General features: G+C 40.1%; 2 protein-coding genes across 3 annotated transcripts in view; one reads left to right on the forward strand and one right to left on the reverse strand.

The window, feature by feature from the left end:
- Positions 1-13,223, forward strand: part of dync1h1 (dynein, cytoplasmic 1, heavy chain 1) — a 32,736-nt gene extending 19,513 nt beyond the window's left edge. Inside the window, exons 54-78 of the mRNA XM_041812331.1 lie at positions 72-287; positions 374-586; positions 751-878; positions 981-1,134; positions 2,277-2,423; positions 2,582-2,732; positions 2,865-3,118; positions 3,216-3,350; positions 3,450-3,544; positions 3,647-3,821; positions 3,923-3,998; positions 4,093-4,253; positions 4,332-4,443; positions 4,536-4,596; positions 4,682-4,805; positions 4,915-5,028; positions 5,138-5,308; positions 6,631-6,848; positions 6,937-7,040; positions 8,027-8,235; positions 10,111-10,264; positions 10,389-10,531; positions 10,626-10,794; positions 12,529-12,653; positions 12,774-13,223. Of these exons, the coding sequence (XP_041668265.1) occupies positions 72-287; positions 374-586; positions 751-878; positions 981-1,134; positions 2,277-2,423; positions 2,582-2,732; positions 2,865-3,118; positions 3,216-3,350; positions 3,450-3,544; positions 3,647-3,821; positions 3,923-3,998; positions 4,093-4,253; positions 4,332-4,443; positions 4,536-4,596; positions 4,682-4,805; positions 4,915-5,028; positions 5,138-5,308; positions 6,631-6,848; positions 6,937-7,040; positions 8,027-8,235; positions 10,111-10,264; positions 10,389-10,531; positions 10,626-10,794; positions 12,529-12,653; positions 12,774-12,902 (3,738 nt within the window). The 3' untranslated portion in view covers positions 12,903-13,223. The remainder of the gene's footprint in view (positions 1-71; positions 288-373; positions 587-750; positions 879-980; positions 1,135-2,276; positions 2,424-2,581; positions 2,733-2,864; positions 3,119-3,215; positions 3,351-3,449; positions 3,545-3,646; positions 3,822-3,922; positions 3,999-4,092; positions 4,254-4,331; positions 4,444-4,535; positions 4,597-4,681; positions 4,806-4,914; positions 5,029-5,137; positions 5,309-6,630; positions 6,849-6,936; positions 7,041-8,026; positions 8,236-10,110; positions 10,265-10,388; positions 10,532-10,625; positions 10,795-12,528; positions 12,654-12,773) is intronic.
- Positions 13,224-15,855: 2,632 nt separating this feature from the next.
- LOC121526224 lies at positions 15,856-19,556 on the reverse strand. 2 transcript variants are annotated; one of them, XM_041812688.1, is made up of 6 exons: positions 19,400-19,556; positions 18,935-19,150; positions 18,691-18,746; positions 18,497-18,571; positions 16,881-16,973; positions 15,856-16,786 (listed from the first exon to the last, which is right to left on the reverse strand). In XM_041812688.1, the coding sequence occupies exons 2-6, from the start codon at positions 18,969-18,971 to the stop codon at positions 16,169-16,171; spliced, it is 879 nt and encodes a 292-aa protein (XP_041668622.1). In that variant the 5' UTR covers positions 18,972-19,150; positions 19,400-19,556; the 3' UTR covers positions 15,856-16,168. The 2 variants fall into 2 exon arrangements, with proteins under 2 accessions (XP_041668622.1, XP_041668623.1); XM_041812689.1 differs by having other exon boundaries at positions 19,014-19,150; positions 19,400-19,554.
- Between the last annotated feature and the right edge of the window lie 19 nt (positions 19,557-19,575).

A 19,575-nucleotide genomic window follows, 5' to 3' on the forward strand; every position in this document is an offset into this window, starting at 1 on the left:
GAATAAGGCAATTAAAATGTCATTATTCAAAGTAAATGCTCTAAACCTGACCATATTTTCCTCTACTTTAGCTCAACTACGCTGACATGCTGAAGCGTGTGGAGCCTCTGCGTAACGAGCTGCAGAAGCTGGAAGATGATGCCAAAGACAACAAGACGAAGGCCGAGGAGGTGGAGCAGATGATCAGAGACCTAGAGGCCAGCATCGCTCGCTACAAGGAGGAGTACGCCGTCCTCATCTCAGAGGCTCAGGCAATCAAGGCTGACCTGGCTGCTGTAGAGGCTAAGGTATCTATATGTTTCCTTTCCTCTGGATCTGGTGCTTTTCATCTAGTTTAACTTTGAATAGCTGAACTCCTGCCTTCTCCTTCCAGGTTAACCGCAGCACAGCCCTGCTGAAGAGTCTGTCAGCTGAGAGGGACCGCTGGGAGAAGACCAGTGAGACTTTCAAGAACCAGATGTCCACCATCGCTGGAGACTGTCTGCTCTCTGCTGCCTTCATCACCTACGCTGGCTACTTTGAACAGCAGATGAGACAGAACCTGTTCACTACCTGGTCTCACCACCTGCAGCAGGCCAACATTCAGGTACGTACAGCTCTGATACAACAGGGCAGAGACATTTTAGATCATTACTTTATCAGTGCTACTTGTTAATAACCTGAACTTCAGTTTCTGTGGTTAATACAATTAGGTTTTTCTTAAGGAACATGCATGGTTGACATACACTGTCTTCTATTTTGTCTCCCCAGTTCCGTACTGATATTGCCAGGACTGAGTACCTGTCCAACGCTGACGAGAGGCTCCGCTGGCAAGCCAACTCCCTCCCTGCAGACGACCTCTGCACTGAGAACGCCATCATGCTCAAGAGGTTCAACAGGTCAGTATCTTAATTCTATGCTAGTGTAATGCTTTAAGTTTGAATGCTTCTGTGACAATGGATTTCTTTTAACATCTTTCTTTTAACCATTGCCTTTTTTAGGTATCCTCTCATTATTGATCCATCTGGCCAAGCAACAGAGTTCATCATGAACGAGTACAAAGACCGAAAGATCACCAGAACCAGTTTCCTGGACGACGCCTTCAGGAAGAACCTGGAGAGTGCTCTACGTTTTGGAAACCCATTGCTGGTCCAGGTACATACCACTACTCCACAGTGACAACTTTTAATTGTCATCTTGTTTCTTGTTTACTTTTACTTGTTGTCATCAAGAATAAACTTATATCAAGGCCTGTCACACTGTGAACATTTTTAATTGCGATAAATCTCAGAATTTCTATTGTTACTCATGATTGATCTCCCTTTTTGCTGTTTTTTGAAATTCCATTATTTTGCATTTAAAACTGCTTTTGTCTTAAACTAAGGGTAATTGACTTCCTGTTAGGATAAAGTCCTGCTTTTATTTTGAAAGAAAGTAAGGAGATGTTAAGGAACTTGGAGTAGATCAAAGTTTAAAAACAAAAAATCAACTCTACCACAGGAAAAGGAATTCGGAATGGATTGAAAAGGAAAGAAGGGAACCGTAAGGGGGGCATTTTTGGTAACACAAGGTGCGGATTAACAGAAACACCAGAAAGACTGTCTCATATATACATTACATGGATATATCTCACGCAAAGTGCTTGGGAAGGGCAGTACTTTTCAAACAATTTCAGAAGGTGACTGGACAAATGTTCTGTCTGTAACATTCATCACAGGCCAGTCAGAGCAACAAGACCAAATGAGGTAGTAGACATGCGCAGCTCCAGGGCTAACCTGAGTTATACAGGCTTGCCTTGCCATATATGAACACTGGAGCTTGTTGGTGGGTAAAATTGATGCTGAGGCCAGTAGGCCTCTCTGCAAAGAGAAGCTTTCGAGGTGGCTCTTTGCTCTTTTTTTAATGAAGAAATGTAGTTGAGGTATGATTAAACTGCTGCCTTTCTACAGCTATATCTAAGCTAATAGATATTGTCACAGCCATTGTATAAACCGGTTTGAGCAGACTCAACTCCCCTCGTAATGATGGCAAACTCATGTCTAAGCAGGTTACGGACAGAGCGAAAACATCTTCCGTTATACAAAGCTTTCAGTTTTACTCTTTGCTCTTGTATTTATCAAGAAATTTGGTCTAGTTCTGGTAAAACTGCAACTGTAGCAACATCCGAGCTAATCGCTATATCAGCAGCCATTGTACTTACTGACGCACACTACAACAGACCTTAATTAATCACAATTAACACATTAATACTGACAGTCCTACTGATATTCATTCTCTTTTTTATTGCCCTACCCTAGGATGTAGAAAGTTACGATCCCATCTTGAATCCAGTGCTGAACAGAGAGGTCCGCAGGACTGGAGGACGTGTCCTCATCACTCTGGGAGACCAGGACATCGATCTGTCGCCTTCATTTGTCATCTTCCTTTCTACCCGTGATCCGACAGTGAGTAGGAGTAATTTTATCTGTGAACAATGTTAGACATTATTCAGCCAAGTCTTAAAATGTATGTGATAAATAAGTGGATGTGATAAATAAATGGAGCAGTCTATAAAAGTGCTGTACAAAGAAACAAACTTGTTTTTTGTCCTTTGTGTACGCAGGTCGAGTTCCCACCAGACTTGTGTTCTCGTGTCACATTTGTCAACTTCACTGTTACACGCAGCAGCCTTCAGAGCCAGTGTCTCAATGAAGTCCTGAAGGCAGAGAGGCCTGATGTGGACGAGAAACGCTCTGACCTGCTCAAACTGCAGGGTGAGACAGAAAATAACTGATGTGCTAGCATAGTGACAGGGCAGGGGATGATGAAAATAGACACTGACATCAGACATTGTGGTAAAAGGTGAAAAGAAATAGTGAAATCATCTTTCCTCCTGTCTCTTATAGGTGAGTTCCAGCTGCGTCTGCGCCAGCTTGAAAAATCTCTGCTGCAGGCCCTCAATGAAGTAAAAGGTCGCATCCTTGATGATGACACCATCATCACCACGCTGGAGAACCTTAAGAAGGAGGCAGCCGAGGTGACCAGAAAGGTGGAGGAGACGGATATCGTCATGGCAGAGGTGGAGGCTGTGTCACAACAGTACCTGTCCCTGTCATCGGCCTGCAGCAGCATCTACTTCACCATGGAGGCACTCAACCAGGTCTGAAACATCGTACTTTGAATTATACATCACATCAAAATTATTATTTTTTTCTAGGTGCATCAGTGTAAATGTAATGTATTTTGTTGCCTTTCAGATGCACTTCTTGTACCAGTACTCTCTTCAGTTCTTCCTGGACACATACCACACAGTCCTCTATGAGAACCCTAACCTAAAGAGTGTCAGTGATCATTCTCAGAGACTCGCTGTCATTACCAAAGACCTCTTCCAGGTTTGAACCATTACTTTTATGAAGCAGTCTATTCTTTTTTTTTTTTTTTTTTTTCTTTACTGTGCTAAACTCCTATCTGTTTATTTTGTTGTGATGTAGGTGGCTTTCAACAGAGCAGCCAGAGGTATGCTGCACCTGGATCACATCACGTTCGCCATGCTGCTTGCTAAGATCAGCCTCAAGGGTATGACCAGGTAAGTAGACTAAATTCCTCTGAAACCAACAGTGTAGCAAAAAAAAAAAAAAAGTTTTTTTTTTTCATCAAGTTAACAGTTCTTCACCACTTTATTTTCCAGCGAGCCATCGTATGATACAGAGTTCCAGCACTTCCTCCGTGGAAAGGAAATCGTCCTGACTGGCATGTCTTTGCCTAAAGTGAAAGGTCTGACCACTGACCAGTGTGAGGCCATGGTCCGCCTCAGCCGCCTGCCAGTGTTCAGTGACCTGGTATCCAAAGTTGAGGCTGATGAGGTGAGCTTTCACTGATTCTCTCCAGTGTATGTGCTCAATTCAGTTCCTCAGAATACCTCTCAGTAGCTACAATGATAATTGTCTTTTGTTTTTCTTTTCAGCAATTTTTCATGTGGATTGAGAGCAACACTCCAGAGCTGGCTGTTCCCTATCTGTGGTCAGAGGAGAAGCAGTCCAGTGAGTATTGCATGACTATCAAAACAAAGTTGACTTCTATACAAGCAGTGCTTTGGAACTTGTCAATATTCTGTGTTCTCATCTCTTTCTCCAGCTCCCATTGGTCAAGCAGTCCACCAGCTGTTGCTGATCCAGGCTTTCCGCCCAGATCGCATGCTGGCCATGTCGCACATTTTGGTCTCAAAGGTGCTGGGAGAGACCTTCATGAACATCATCGAGCAGCCTCTTGACTTGGCTAACATTGTGGATATGGAGGTATCACCCAGCATTTCTTAGTTTCTCTGATGTTGTCAGTGTTGTTGGATTTACTGACACTCCTATCTGCATCTTTAGGTGAAGCCCAGCACTCCAGTCCTGATGTGCTCTGTACCAGGTTATGATGCCAGCGGCCTGGTCAGAGATCTGGCAGCAGAACAGAACAAACAAATCACCTCCATTTCTATCGGTAAGGAGATAATAAGCTCATATTGTGTGCAAAAATAACTCTAGGCTTTGTGAGAATATTGCTTATATATCTTGTATGAACTCCATCCACAGGTTCAGCTGAGGGCTTCAATAAGGCAGACAGGGACATCAACACTGCTGTTAAGTCTGGAAGGTGGGTGATTTTTTTTTTTACTGTTATTTCTCAGCATGTAAACTTTCTTTTTTTTATCTGTTTACTGACTTTTTTTATCCTGCAGGTGGGTGATGTTGGAGAACGTCCACCTGGCTCCTGGATGGCTGATGCAGCTCGAAAAGAAGCTCCACTCCATGCAGCCTCATGCCAGCTTCAGGCTTTTCCTGACAATGGAGATCAACCCCAAGGTAAGTGACAACAATCATGACAACCTGCACAACATTTCTGTTATTGAAGACTTAAGTGTGATCTTTCTTTAAGCTCTGATGATCATTCCTTCTTAAATATTCCCGTAAGGTCCCTGTGAATCTGCTCCGTGCCGGTCGTATCTTTGTGTTCGAGCCTCCTCCTGGTGTCAAAGCTAACATGCTCAGAACCTTCAGCAGCATCCCTGTGGCCCGTATGTGCAAGGTAATTTCAACTCAGGGCGCTCTAACTTTTCCACTTGAAACTTCATTATATACACACCTTTACCTCACGCATCATCTTAATGACTCTTTCCTTGCCTTCTTTCCTACAGGCTCCCAACGAGCGTGCTCGTCTCTATTTCCTGCTGGCGTGGTTCCATGCAGTTATTCAAGAGCGTCTGCGCTATGCACCCCTGGGCTGGTCCAAGAAATACGAGTTTGGAGAGTCTGATCTCCGCTCTGCATGTGACACCGTCGACACCTGGCTGGACGACACTGCTAAGGTTTGAGATTTGATCAGAGTTAATAAAACATTGGTTGAATATGAATAATATCATGGTTCCTGCAGATCCTTGAAAATTCTTAAATTGGCCATAAAAAAATCTTTAAAAGTCTTACTTCACTTGTCAGAGTTCTTAAATTTTAGAAAGCACTTTGACTAAGATATGAAGATTTTTACCCTTTTTCTGCATTGCTTGTCCATGTTACAGCAGTGATGTAAAGACCATTAAAATGTATGCTTTTTTTAACAGGCCCTCCCTGACAAAAATGTTGAACCTCCTTTTTAATAATTAAACTATTTAAAATCAGCTAATCACACCTGCTTAAATATGTCATGATAAATGTCACTATACAGTATACTGACAGAATAGAGCCAGAAATCATCACATTTGTGCATTTATGACCAAAAACTGCCTCAGTCCTATACCATTTGATGTTTCAAAAACAGTAGGAATGTGACAGTATCAAAATCTCACTTTGTGATGATACTGCGAGAACAAGTCCACAGTACAGTATTATGGTATCCAAAAAAGCCCAAAACAACAAATGAAGACTTACATTACAAATGTAATGTCGACATTTATTAAACAGCAGTTGTACTTTGAATATGACAATATTTCAAAAGAGTGCTGTAGGTGTGCATTAGGCTTAAAAATATAGACCTATTTTTTGGCTCCAGCATGTTTACAAATGTAAAATTTTCATCGTCCACCTCTGAAAACAGCTGTAGGTCTTTGATAATCATATTCCCAGTCAGGTGTGACAGCAGTCTGGCTGTGTCTGCCAAAATGCAAAACCAAAATGCTTCCATACATCAGATCTAGAAGTTGCTGGAGCCTCCACAATCTTTGTCACTAGGTTCTGTCCCGCCACTCGTAGTACTCACCATTTTTTGCTGTTGGATCATGCCAGCAAGTGGAGGGCAAAGGATGATGGGTATGCAAGGGCTGATTGTAGCCGCAGTTCCTGCCTTCCTTCACTCTGCTTCAGGTCCATTGAGACGCATCTGTCACTGCAATGACTCACAACTAACAATACTGCTACTTCTCTAATACACGGTGTATTAAATCAGAAAATTCAGACTCGGTCCGTGTACCAATACGGCGCATGCCTTTCATTTTTGACCGTTTGCTACACAAAAAAATGTCACAATTTTTCTCAGTTGAAGTCTTAAAAAGTCTTACATTTGATTTCTGAAAGTGTGTAGGATGGAACCTTATAATGCTGCATGTTGCAGATGCAAATTAAAATGAAAAACAAATAAATTCAACATTTCTTACCTCTTAACTAAAACATTTAAACTTGCCAAATTATGCCTCTTCAGGGTCGTCAAAATATCGCTCCAGACAAAATCCCCTGGGCTGCTCTGAAAACTCTGATGGCCCTGTCCATCTACGGTGGTCGCATTGACAATGAGTTTGACCAGCGTCTGCTCAACACCTTCCTGGAACGCATCTTCACCAAGGGAAGCTTCGATAGCGAGTTCAAACTGGCTCTGAAGGTGGACGGGCACAAGGACATCAAGATGCCTGATGGCATCCGGTCAGTAGTGCCGTGTATTCCAGATTTTAAAATGAGTTCCTGATAACCTCAAACTGCTAGTATTTATATTGTTTTTCATTCCTTACAGGCGTGAGGAGTTCATGCATTGGGTTGAGATGCTTCCCGACACACAGACTCCATCTTGGCTCGGGTTGCCCAGCAATGCAGAGAAGGTTTTGCTCACCACTCAGGGTACGATAATCGGTCCTATTCATGTGTCCTCTAGTGTTCTGGGCTTCAAGACGTCCTGACTCTTCTTCTCCAATCAGATTTCACATCTTCACAGAGCTGATCATTAACCATCTCTCTCTCTATTCTAGTGTCTTCACTTTTATTTTGACAGGGAGTTGCAGTGCAACGAGCTTTCTTATTTTTGCGTCTGCTTTGGGCAGACTACTGTGCGTGTGGTGGCAAAGGAGATCTATTCTGCTTCCTGTACTAATCGCTCATTTTCTCACTGGTTCACATCAGCTGGTAGTTTCATTAGTACCTCCTAGTTTCAGTGTTTTTAGTATTACATGCAAGCTTTGTAGTTGTAGCTTAGCTGTAGTCACAGCCATCATGCTTCTGAAGGTGCTCTGCCCAAAGGAAGGGTGTGGGTGGCCTCACCCTCCAGCAGCTGTATTTCACAGACATCATGTCGCTTTGCTGAAACCTCACCCTTAGATTAGGAGTCATGTCAACCATCCACCTCCCACAGCTTCCTTCATCCACACCCCCTTCCCCATTTAGGTTCTTCACTTCCTCCAAACTCCCACAATCCCTACTGCAAAAGCATCCGCCCCTTGAACCTCCCAACACTTCCTCCTCCTTCATCCTCACTCCCATCTCTTAGTTTCTCTCTCTGTTACGTTTCCCTACATTTTTTATGTTCATTTCTTTTACAGATCCAGTCAAGAATGTGGTTTATTTTTCCACTTGGGAGCAACGTTGAATGTAACATGTGATTGAAATATTGCCTGAAGCCCCGTTTGTCTTCCCTCCTACCCAATGTCATCCTAATTTGTTTATTTCTCTGGCACTTTTATTTTAATGATAAACTGTTTTATAATTAACACACCCTGGAGGTAAGCCGTTTGTTTCTATGTTAATTTCTTCTCCCCCTCCTACCTCCCATCATGGCCTTGTCTTCCACCTCCCTCCCCCTGCTCACTTGCTCCCTCCGCTGGGCTGCACAGGCACTGACATGATGAATAAGATGCTGAAAATGCAGATGTTGGAGGATGAGGATGACCTTGCCTATGAGACGGAGAAGAAGGAGCGCGCTTCTTCCACATCAGACACCCAGCCGGCCTGGATGAGGACCCTCCACACCACGGCCTGCAACTGGCTGCAGCTCATGCCCCAAACTGTCAATCCACTCAAACGCACAGTGGAGAACATCAAGGTAATAAAAAATGAGAGGGATGCTCGCAGGCTTCTGGAGGGGTACCTTTAACATGACTGTTTTGTCAATAATCCGTATAGGTTCTTTAGACAACTCTTCTTGGGGAGCAAGTAGGGATTTCTGCATAGAGAAGCACTACCAAAAAGGCCACGTTTGAGCTGTTTTTGAATAGTGTTCAAAGTGCAAAAATATAACATTCTGTATTCTTCAGCTACTTTTGTGTCCTGAAAGTAGTGAAATATTCAGGCAAGAAACTCACTGATAGGCAGGAATTATATAAACCTCTGTCTGAAGCCTTGACAAGAAGTGCCATATATCAGTGTTGTCTGGTCTTTTTCCTCAAAGCGGTCCAGTTTGGTTTAGTACAGTTTCGTCACAGTTGTACTCTGATCAAGCCCATGTTTCCTAAGCTCCATCCAGCCTCGCTTGTTGACGATAATTCTGTCTCTTTTAAGAGAGCCAGTTTGGCTTTTTAACCCGTTGAAGTCCACAGGCTATTTTTGCCGTTTTGTTAATACTTTTCCTTTTTTATGGTATAAACCACTCTAAAAATGTTTACCATGCTCATGTTTGGTATCTTCTTTTTTCAGCACAACCTCAACTTTATGAAATAAAAACTATTTTTTAAGTTTAACTTACTATATTAGATATAGGACCTTAAAAAAACAAACAAACAAAAAATCTTTAAAAAATGTTATTCAAAATAAAATATTTATCAAAATATGATGTAGATGCCATTTCAAGAGTTAGAAATTTGGAAAATTTTATTCACTTGCACATAAAAGTAGTAAAATTACATATATCAAGCTAAAAATGTATATTTTTACACAGAACACATATGTATCTACAGGCGTTTTTGTGTCCACTAATCAGTGCTCAAGTTTAATGTAACTTTTGCATCCAAGTATACAGAGAACAGTATGGCATTCTTTGCAGTCCAAGACTGGGGGGGATTCCCAAGCAGTGCAGATTATCATCATATAAAGATGTATTAGTGAGCCTAAATCAAGCTAAATGCATAAAAATATGCCTTTTTCCATTTTTAACTGTGCCTCTGTAAAATGTTTAACAAACACAATTTCAAAGAATTAAATTGGACTGCATTTTTACATAATTAATATTTAGGAGATGGTAAAATTATAAGGATTTTTATTCCTTTAAAAATATACTGTAAAATTAATTTTTGTATCACATTCATATTGTATATTTTCCTGTAATAATTGACCTATGGACATCAAACAGCTGCTTTCATAGAGCAGTCTTGCTTGTGAACATGAACATTAGTTGGCCACATACCCCACATGTTTTTTTGGTTGATATTATATCACCATTTCAATTAAAAGCCTGTTCATGAAAAATGAGGATTTTTTTTATATGTTAAAGGGGCTCAGCTAGCCTCTGAGCTCAGTACAAGACTCCTCTAGACTGTTGTCTTCCTCCATCTGGCTGGACAACGCTAGACAAACAGTACGATATTAATCGCCTCCATGCTAGGTAAATCAGTTAAACTCTGGAAAAAACACTTTATTGTGAAGTGTAGGGTTTTTCTCAGTGTATGTAAAAATTTTCCTGATGATAATTCCAGCACACAGGACCATGTAGTGCTTTTAAAGTACTAACTTTCATCCATTCCCAGACATTCCTAAGGCCTGACCCCCAATGGACATTCACATGTCATCAGAATCTCGTGGCTGCAAAGAACCTATAACATCCTTTACTTTTATATTCATCAGTTCTTAGTGATGTTTTGTTTTTATGCTGGATTTAGTAAGAAGTAACACAGTAAAATGGAGAGAGATAGAAGCAAAGGTTTGGATTATGAAAGTAAACTTCTGCTTGCTTGTGTTTTTTTTTCTTCTTAAATCCTATCATCAGGACCCACTGTTCCGTTTCTTTGAGCGTGAGGTGAAGATGGGAGGCAAAATGCTGCAGGAGGTCCGTCAGGATCTGTCTGATGTTGTGCAAGTGTGTGAGGGCAAGAAGAAACAGACTAACTACCTGCGCACACTGATCAGCGACCTGGTTAAAGGTAACCTCTTACTCTTTTATTCAGGCTTTTTTAAGGTTTTAGTTTCCTTACTTAAACAAGGTGTCCTTGAACAGACTGTACTTTGATGAAATAACCAGAATGCACCTGTTTTTCTTCTCCCCAGGCATCCTCCCACGCAGCTGGTGTCGTTACACCGTCCCCACCTCGATGACTGTGATCCAGTGGGTGGCAGACTTTAGTGAGCGAATCAAACAGCTGCAGCAGATTTCCCAGGGAGCTGCTAGCGGAGGTGCAAAGGAACTGAAGGTACTGGTTGATTAAATGAGTATCAGTGTAATAGTTTCTCAAAAAGTGAACAGAGTCACCTAAAGCACCTACACTTTCCTCTTTTTCTCTCTAGAACATCCACGTGTGTCTCGGCAGCCTGTTTGTGCCGGAGGCTTACATCACTGCCACCCGCCAGTATGTGGCCCAGGCCAACAGCTGGTCTCTGGAGGAACTAACTCTGGAGGTCAATGTCACCACCGCCCAGGGCGCCAGTCTGGACGCATGCAGCTTTGGCATCAAAGGTCAGACGAGCAGCACATCATCTGCTGTAGTTAAGGGAATAGATGGGGAAAATAAGATCAAATTGAGGCAAAAAGACAAAGAGCATATTTGAACATTTTCTGTACACATAATGTGTCTATAAAGAGTATTCACAGCCTTGGATGTTTTACCCTATAAAGAGGTAGTGAACTCTTCAACTTTTTTTTTTCATCTGTACACTGAGATATCTAACTGAACTATAATAAAACATATCAATGTTGGTGTTATAGCTGAAATTTGCACAGAACTGATAAAAATCTGCCATTTACGTCTTTGAATTAGCTCAAACGGACATCTGCCTTGAAAAATCTTTTCTGAAAAGGTGGGGCTTATGTGACCTAGGTTTAGGTTTCTACGTCTATATAAAAGGTACAATGTTACCGCCTCTAACTGACTTTCCCATCCAGAGACCACTACATCCTCTCCTGCTCCTGCACTGCTTCGGCTCTGAGAGCTCCAGCAAGACAAGAGGACATCACTGTCACTCCCGCCTCTTCTGGAAAACCCCGTCCTTTTCCCCTCCCTCCTCTCAGAACCAAACTGCTCACTTTCTGTGCATTTTTTGAATTACGGAGGTGGGCGGAGTTAGCTCTGAGCCAAGTCCAGCTACAAATTCTCTATTGGATTGAGGTCTGGGCTTTGACTGGACCACCCCTTTTGTTGTATGCTTCAGGTTATTGACATGCTGGAAAATAAATCTCCTCCTAGGCTGTAGTTCTCCTGCAGACTGAATGAGATTGCCCTCCAGGGTTTTCCTATATTTTTCTGAATTCATTTTACCCTTTACAAGCATTCCAGGGTCGGTTGGCAAGAAGCATCCCCACAGCATGATGCTGCCACCACAGTGCTTCACAGTGGGGATGCTGTGTTTGTGGTAATGTGCAGTATCTGGTGTTCGCCAAACAGCATCTTGTCTGATAGCAAATACTGGTCTCGTCAGACCAAATAACTTTTTTCCATGTGACCATGGAGTCTTCCACATGCCTTTTGGAGAGCTCTAGTTAAGATTTAATGAGATTTCTTCAAACATGGCTTTTTCTTTTCCACTCTTCCATAAAGCTTTGACTGGTAAAGACTCTGGCCAACAATTGTTGTATGCAGAGTCTTTCCTATCTCAGCTGCTGAAGCTTGTAACTCTTTCAGAGTAGTCATAAGTGTCTTGAAGGCCTCTCTCACTAGTCTCCTTCTTGCACGGTCATTCAGTTTGTGAGGACGGCCTGATCTAGGCAGATTTACACGTGCCGTATTCCTTCGATTTCTTGATGGATATAACTGAACTCTGGGGGATATTCAGTGTTGGAATATTTTTTATCCATACTCTGACTTCAAATTTTCAATAACCTTTTCTCTGGGTTGCTTGGAATGTCCCTTTGTTCTCATAGTGTAATGATAGCCAGGAATGCTGATTAACCAGTGACTGGACCATCCAGACACAGGTGTCTTTATACTATAATCACCTGAGACACATTCACTGCACTCAGAGGGTCCATTTCACTAGTTGTGAGACTTCTGGCACCATTTGACTGGACTTGTGTTGAATTAGGTCTATCACTTTAAAGGGGCTGAATATTTATGCAACAGCTTATTATATATTCCGTATTTTATCTGACTATTGTTAAATAGAGAACAAAGAGGCTAGGTCCCACTCAGTCTTGACCTCAGCTTTTGGTTGACTGATGCCTCTAAAAATCAGAATCTGTCTCCATTTCTCTCAGGTCTGAAACTGCAGGGAGCCACTTGTGCAAATAACAAGCTGTCTCTGTCCACCTCCATCTCCACTGAGCTTCCTCTCACTCAGCTGCGCTGGGTCAAGCAGAGCAACGCTGAGAAGAGACACATGGTATGAACATGAATGTATACACTCAAAAAATCTGCTTAACTTGGACATGAGATTCTTTCTGCTGGTTTTATAAGTCTGTGCAGAACCGCTCCTCACATTCACTTTTCCCTCCTGCTGCAGGTGACTCTGCCCGTGTACCTGAACTTCACCAGGTCCGACCTCATCTTCACCGTTGACTTTGACATCGCCACCAAGGAAGACCCACACAGCTTCTATGAGCGTGGAGTTGCTGTCCTGTGCACAGAGTAGAAGAAACAGAGAAAAAGACCAGAGTCATCATTACTAAACTACACTTAACCACTTAACATTCATCGCTTATTACCCTCCATTTTAAAAAGTAGTTTGTAGTCTGTTGTATTCCAGTATGTAATCTAGTTAGGAACATCTGTGGAGCAGTAAATTTCACATAACCATTCGTAGTGATTTTGGAAAGTGTTACAGAAGGTCAAGAGAATGTTGTTTGATGGTAAATCAGGAAGAGGATTCAATGAAAAGAAAAAGGAAGTTTAAAGTAAACTGTTTTAAGGAAGAACATGTTTTTAGATTGAATAAAGCCATGAATGAATTAAATGGTGTGATTGATTCCAAAGTGCTTTTTGTGTACTTGTGAGTTTTTTGCATCAGTCTATGTTTACATGGCATTTTTTTTTTTTTCCCCCATTTTTGGTCAAATAAAAAAATAACTGGGCGATGCAAATGTGTCGATCAGGACTTCTTAAATCCTATTTCTTTAAAGAATTGTGAATTCTAAATACCCTTTAAAAAATATGCGAGTACTGTTACTCTGAATTATGACAGATTTTATTACTTTTGTTTGAGATTCACCCGATCTCAGTTATTTCATGATCGCTGAAAAGTAAAAGTACACAAACATCAAAGTCAAGTGTGTTGAAGTGTATTACCAATCTTAAGACTTAAAAATTTAAAAAAATAAAAATTAAAGCACAATATTGGATTTCTGCCAATACTTACAAAGTAATTATAGTCAATACAGATATTCAGACCTAAAACTTCATCCCTTACAACACACTTAAAAGTTTGAAGAATGATAATGAATTAAGAAAGACTTCAGCTGACATAGATCAGATGGTCCAGTCTAAAAATCCACTAACTTTGTTTTTTTGGGAGCGTTTAAAAAGGAGGTGATTCATCTCAAGGGACTATCCCACAACAAGATTTCAAATATTTACAGCTGATAAAGGCAGATATTTATAGACAAAACATTGGCAGAAATTTTCATATCTGCCAATGCCAATAATTCACGTTAGACCAGTTCTCAACTTCCGCCTAACGATACTTGCTAGGCCAAAACGGAATCTAAACCCTCCTATACTGCCTTAATTTGTCCGTTTCGTTGGGGTTTTTTTGGTTTTGATTGTTGTTTGTGTTTACTCTACCATCATCGCTTGGCATCCAAACATGCTAAAATGATGTTTCAAAAACGGGTTAAAAGCACTTCTGGACATTGTTGCTGCGTGCTGCAATGTACATCTTCAGCTAAATTTAACTCGTCATTGACAGTCAGCTCAAGTAACTCATGCAAACAGCGAGTAACCCGCAACGATTTAACCATCATACCCCATTCTCTCCTCCCGACTGGAAGTGTGGGAGCGGTCTAATGCCAAATACGGAAACAGATCGTGCATAGAGCCCATTCCGATAATATGCATCCTGTATTACTGCCCCCTTCTGGTCGGAGTAATAATATTATGGCTGGTGGACTCAAGTTTAAAAACGATGAAAAACTTAAATTTCTAACATTTATGGGGGGGGGGGATGTAAATCCATTATATTACGATCTCTTATGTACAATCAAAAACAATTACTTGAAAAATTGTTGGGTTTTCTGTTTTTGTTTTTGTTTTTTGCTTTAACAATGAAAATGAGTAAAAAACACTAGTTTCAGTTTTTCCTTTTAAAATGATAACAAATGAAAAGCAGATCATTATCAATCCATGTATCATTCGTTCAGTTGATATTTGATAATAAATACATGGGAAAAAAGCATTTTCATTTATTAGTTTCTAAAACCAATTTCAAACAATCAAAAAAGAGTTTTCATGTTTTTTTCAATCTGAAACTGAGTTAAAAAACAAGAAAATTTTTTATCTATCTTTATATTCATGGTGGGATTAAAGAATGCAATATGAAAAATGGCCATGAGCAGTCGGTTTGATGTCATTATTCATTTGCGTAACACTGCAGGCGTTGTTTATTTTTTTGCTTTTAATTATCAATCAATTATCAATTGAGTGAATGGTTGCTTTTTTTAATTATAAATTGAATATTAAAATAATAAATGGAAACATGAAATAAGAATGCATGAAGTTTCTTAATCCAGTGAGGATAAAAGGATATGAGATTTTAGTTTTGTCTGATTCAACACCTTTGAATACACAAGTCACTTCTTGTACACACTAGTGCATGTCAAAAAAATAAAATAGCATGAAGTTCTTTTTTTCCTTTGATTAAATTAAAAAAGTGAAGCTTCTATCAATTCTAGATTAATCTCAAACAAAATTAATCATTTACATAAAACCTTTTTGTTTCAATCTTGATGATTTTGGCGTAGAGCTCACAAAAATCCACTATCTCAAAATATTGGAATATCACAAAACACCAGTCAATAAAAGGATTTATAATAAGGAAATGTCGACCTTCTGGAAAATTCTGCTCATTTATGCACTCAGTGGTTGGTTGGTATTCCTTTAGCAAAAATTACTGCATATATGCGACGTGGCATGGAGGCAATCAGTCCGTGGCATTGCTGGGGTGTTATGAAGCCCAGGTTGCTCTGATAGCAGCCTTAAGCTCATCTGTATTGTTGAGTCTGGTTTCTCTCATCTTCTTTTTGAAATTTCTGATTCTCTATGGGGTTCAGGTCAGACCAGGCCAATCAAACAGTAGTGGTAGTTTTGGCTTCACTGTGGGCAGGTGTGAAGTCCAGCTGGAAAAGGAAATCAGAACCTCCATAAAGCCTCTCAGCAGATGGAGGCATGAAGTGCTCTAAAATCTCCTTGAAGACGTCTGACTGTGTGTTAAGAAGACGATACTTGTAGTCCATCTCCTGGACCCGTCTATGTGTGGTGGCTCTTGATCCACTGACTCCAGCCTCAGTCAACTCCTTGTGAAGCATGAAAGAGATGATTGAAGCTTTATCCAATCAAACAGAAGATACAAATTAAGCAAAAACAGTCAAACATATCCTGTAGACATTTTATTAAATGGAAAATGTACAGCTGCCTCACAGCAGTGCATACAGTAGATTTTCTACATCTGTTTTTGCATAGTCGGCAATATGATAATCCTTTCAACACAAATGATTGATTGAAGAAACAGTAAGTACAACATATGACACCTGTGGTACACTCAAACCTTATGACAATTTGTTATTTTGTTTTATAGATGAGAAAGAATGATGCACCTACAAGTGACTAAATATTTTCATTCCTTCATTTACATGTAAAGGCACTGAAATAACAGCAGTATTTCTTTCTTATCCATGGTTCTCTTAACTAACATGGTTCAGATGCAGAGTCCTCCATGTTGAAAACACACTGCCTCTTTCTTTGCCCCAGCTCCACCACCTCTGCTCCAGGAAATCCCAGCTTTCTCTTGTGCAGAGATCTGATGTCATGGGGGCTGGGGGACCTCTCCGATGAACTCACCAGCATCTGGGACAGACTCCTGTCCACTGGGATAACAGGCCCAGGTGTTGGAGGTGTGCAGGATGTTGAAGCATGTAATCCCGAATCACCAAATTGGCTGTGTAACTCAACATCCATGGTTTGGGTGGGCATAAATGAATCTGAAGTCATGTCATCCTTAAGATCTCTACAACCATTCTTGTTAATGTCCAGCTCACAGACCCACAGCTCAGAGTCACTCCCACATTTCATCTGGATGTCAAAAACATGTTGCTGCTCCACCACAGGATTTCTCATCCCATTTTTCACAACTTCTCTGAGGGCATCAGATGCAGGATGGTGGAGGATGAATCTCCTGCTCTTGCAAAAAACACGACCTCCCCCTCCTCCAACTCTGCCCTGCTGCTTTGTTCGTCTGCTTGAGACGCCGCCTTCCACATTTGACTCGTCAGAATCTTCAGAGCTCCCATCATACGGGTCAAAAAACTACAATCAAAAGCAAACATATTCATTTAGAAACTTACAGCAGCAGGTTTTTTTATAACTGAAAATGATTTATACCAGGAAAGAGAATGCTCACCAAAGAATAACAGCCAGGCCTTGCTGCAGGCTTCTGATTTAGTGGCAACATCCTCCGAAAAGAACGACTCTCTGGTGCACTGCTTGAACATCCCTGTGAGGAAGTCATTCATGGTTTCATGAGCTAGAGATCATCACATTTGTCACAAAGAATGGGGAGGACAAGACTGTGGATATGGAGAGTTGTACAGAAGCTTGATTCATTAAAAACCCTATTGGAAAAATCTACAGTCCAGGACTTGGTCAAATCTCTTTGAACCTCCTAAGACACTGCATTGACCTATGAGGACATAACATTTTGGCTTTCCTGCAACACAGAAAAAAATTCTGTCATTAGAATTTCTAAGTAATTGTCTAGAATGTCCAGTGAAGTTTAAAAAAAATTCTTGAATGTTAGGAGAAAATGCTTTGAGATTTTCAGGATTTTTATGGAAATTTTAGAGAATTTAGTCAGATATTTGTGGCTATTTGCTTGGGAATTTTAGAATATTTCATAGAATTTGGGGGATATGTTGGTATATTTTCAAATGTTTCACTGAAGGGTTTGGGGGAAATCTGGATTATTTTTTGTCATTTTCATTGGAATTTTGGAAAATTGTTTTGATTTTGGGGGGAATGTGGAAATTTTTAGGCATCTTCAAAAAAAAATCCGGGAAAAGAAAGTGTAATTTTCTGTAAACTTGTTTGGCAAGTTCAGGGTGGGGATGTCCTTTGAAATATTCATGGAAATTTGGATATTTTTGAGAATTTGTTGGAATTTGGGGGACATGTGTGTTTATTTTTTAAATGTTTCAAGTCTTGGGGAAAATTGCTTGATTTTCATTTTCATTGGATTTAGGGGTGGGCTTTATTGGAAATTTTCTGGCATTTTCATGGAAAATAGGGAAATATGGTTTTAGTTTTAGGGAATTTGATTTGGATTTTTTTTTTTATGTAAATTTGCTTTGATTTTTATTAGGTATTTTCATGGAAAATTGGGAAATATATTTGTAATTTTCTGGGAATTTTTTGGCAGTTAGGGTGAAGATGTCCTTTTAAATTTTCATTGAAATTTCAGAGAATTTGTTTGATTTTTCAGGGGAATTTTCTATCATTTATTTGGCATTTTAGGGCATGTATTTGGGGTGGTTTGCTGTGAAATTTGGGGGATTTTATTTTACAGGACTGTTGGTCCATGCTTTATGGTGAAGTTTCAATGAAGCATTAGGGGGTATTGGATAAGTTAAAAATGTTTATTAATTTTCATAGAAACCTGGCAATTTCTTGAAAATTTTAGGGAATTTCTTTGAATTTTGTAAAGGAAAATATCCATGAAATCAAGAGCTTTTGGTGGAAATTTTGTTGATGCTTGGCCTTAACAAGTCCTTGTGGTCCACAATCAACCTCTCCAGTGCTGTATTTTCTGCAGAAACAGGACCTTCAGCAGATTTCTAGATATCATTTTTTATTAAAAAAAAAAGGATATTCTGTTCTAAGACATGGCTGAGCTTTTAAACTTGTCAGGCCCTACTTATCCCAAATATTTGGGAGAAACTAAAACTGAATTCCAAATCTTCTTCCCAGAAGATTAAAATGTGCTTGGTTTGTGTAGCTTCATACTCAAATAAAAGGAGTTACCATAGTGCTGGTGTCTGACCATCTTGGACTGATCTCTGATTCAGAATCGGTGCTGGACTCCACTTTACACATATCCTGACAGAAAACAGAGGTCATTTGAGTTAAAGTTTCACATCAAAACACTTAATCAAAAGCTATTTTAAACTGAGAGAGAATTATGCAAATGACATTGTGACATGGGGTTTAATTCTCACCATGTATTTGAAAGCAAGCTGGTCCATGTTGCTGGGTGTATGTCTCTCACTCTGATCTAGTTTGACAGTATGAATTTGTAGCAGTATTGAAGCACATGCTAAACATTTTAAGTAATTACAATTACTAAGTCATTTGTGTGTAAACACATACAAAGCTACTAAAATTATAGGCTTTAACACACAGTACAATCCATATATATAAAAAGTGGCGCCACTATGGCATAGGGCTGCTTGAAAAAGATACCTGGGTGTGACAGTTGTAGCCTCCCTCCATAATCCATGAAATCTTAAGTGAAACGTAACAACTTTTTAAAGTTTAATACCTGCAAATGTCATCGTTGTGCAGCAAAGTAGTTGGTAGATTCAGCAGCAGAGAACCAGGTGCCCCTGATATCATGCAATCATGTGGTGCTACAGGTGAGCAGTCTAGCTTACTTACTACATACAACAAGCAGCATGCCTGAAGTACAAACACAAGAAATGGTTGCTTTTGCGTTTTAACAAAATAATACGTCCGGTAAAATACATTTTTCAATATAAAATTCAATTTTAACCAACCCAACAAGAGCCTTAATGTCAGGTTTTGTTTTATTAACGTGTTTTTTTTTTTTATTATTTCTTAAAAGTTAAATTTGTTGAGTGACGAGGCAGATGCCTTCAAAGTAATGTCGAATAAACATTTTAATAACCAAATATAGCATTAACTTACCAAGTGCGAAGTTTATTTTTTTCCAACTTTACGACAACATTTATTATAAAAAATACTGAATTATTAAATTTCAAAAGACATGCAGAGTTGTGACAACTTAGCTATTCTGAAATAGCTTTCGCCGCATCTCCGTCCACCAGTTCCCCGGTGAACCGTTGGGGGGAACGGGAGAGTCG

Source organism: Cheilinus undulatus, linkage group 18 (genome assembly GCF_018320785.1).
Source record: "Cheilinus undulatus linkage group 18, ASM1832078v1, whole genome shotgun sequence".
Classification (NCBI taxonomy): domain Eukaryota; kingdom Metazoa; phylum Chordata; class Actinopteri; order Labriformes; family Labridae; genus Cheilinus; species Cheilinus undulatus.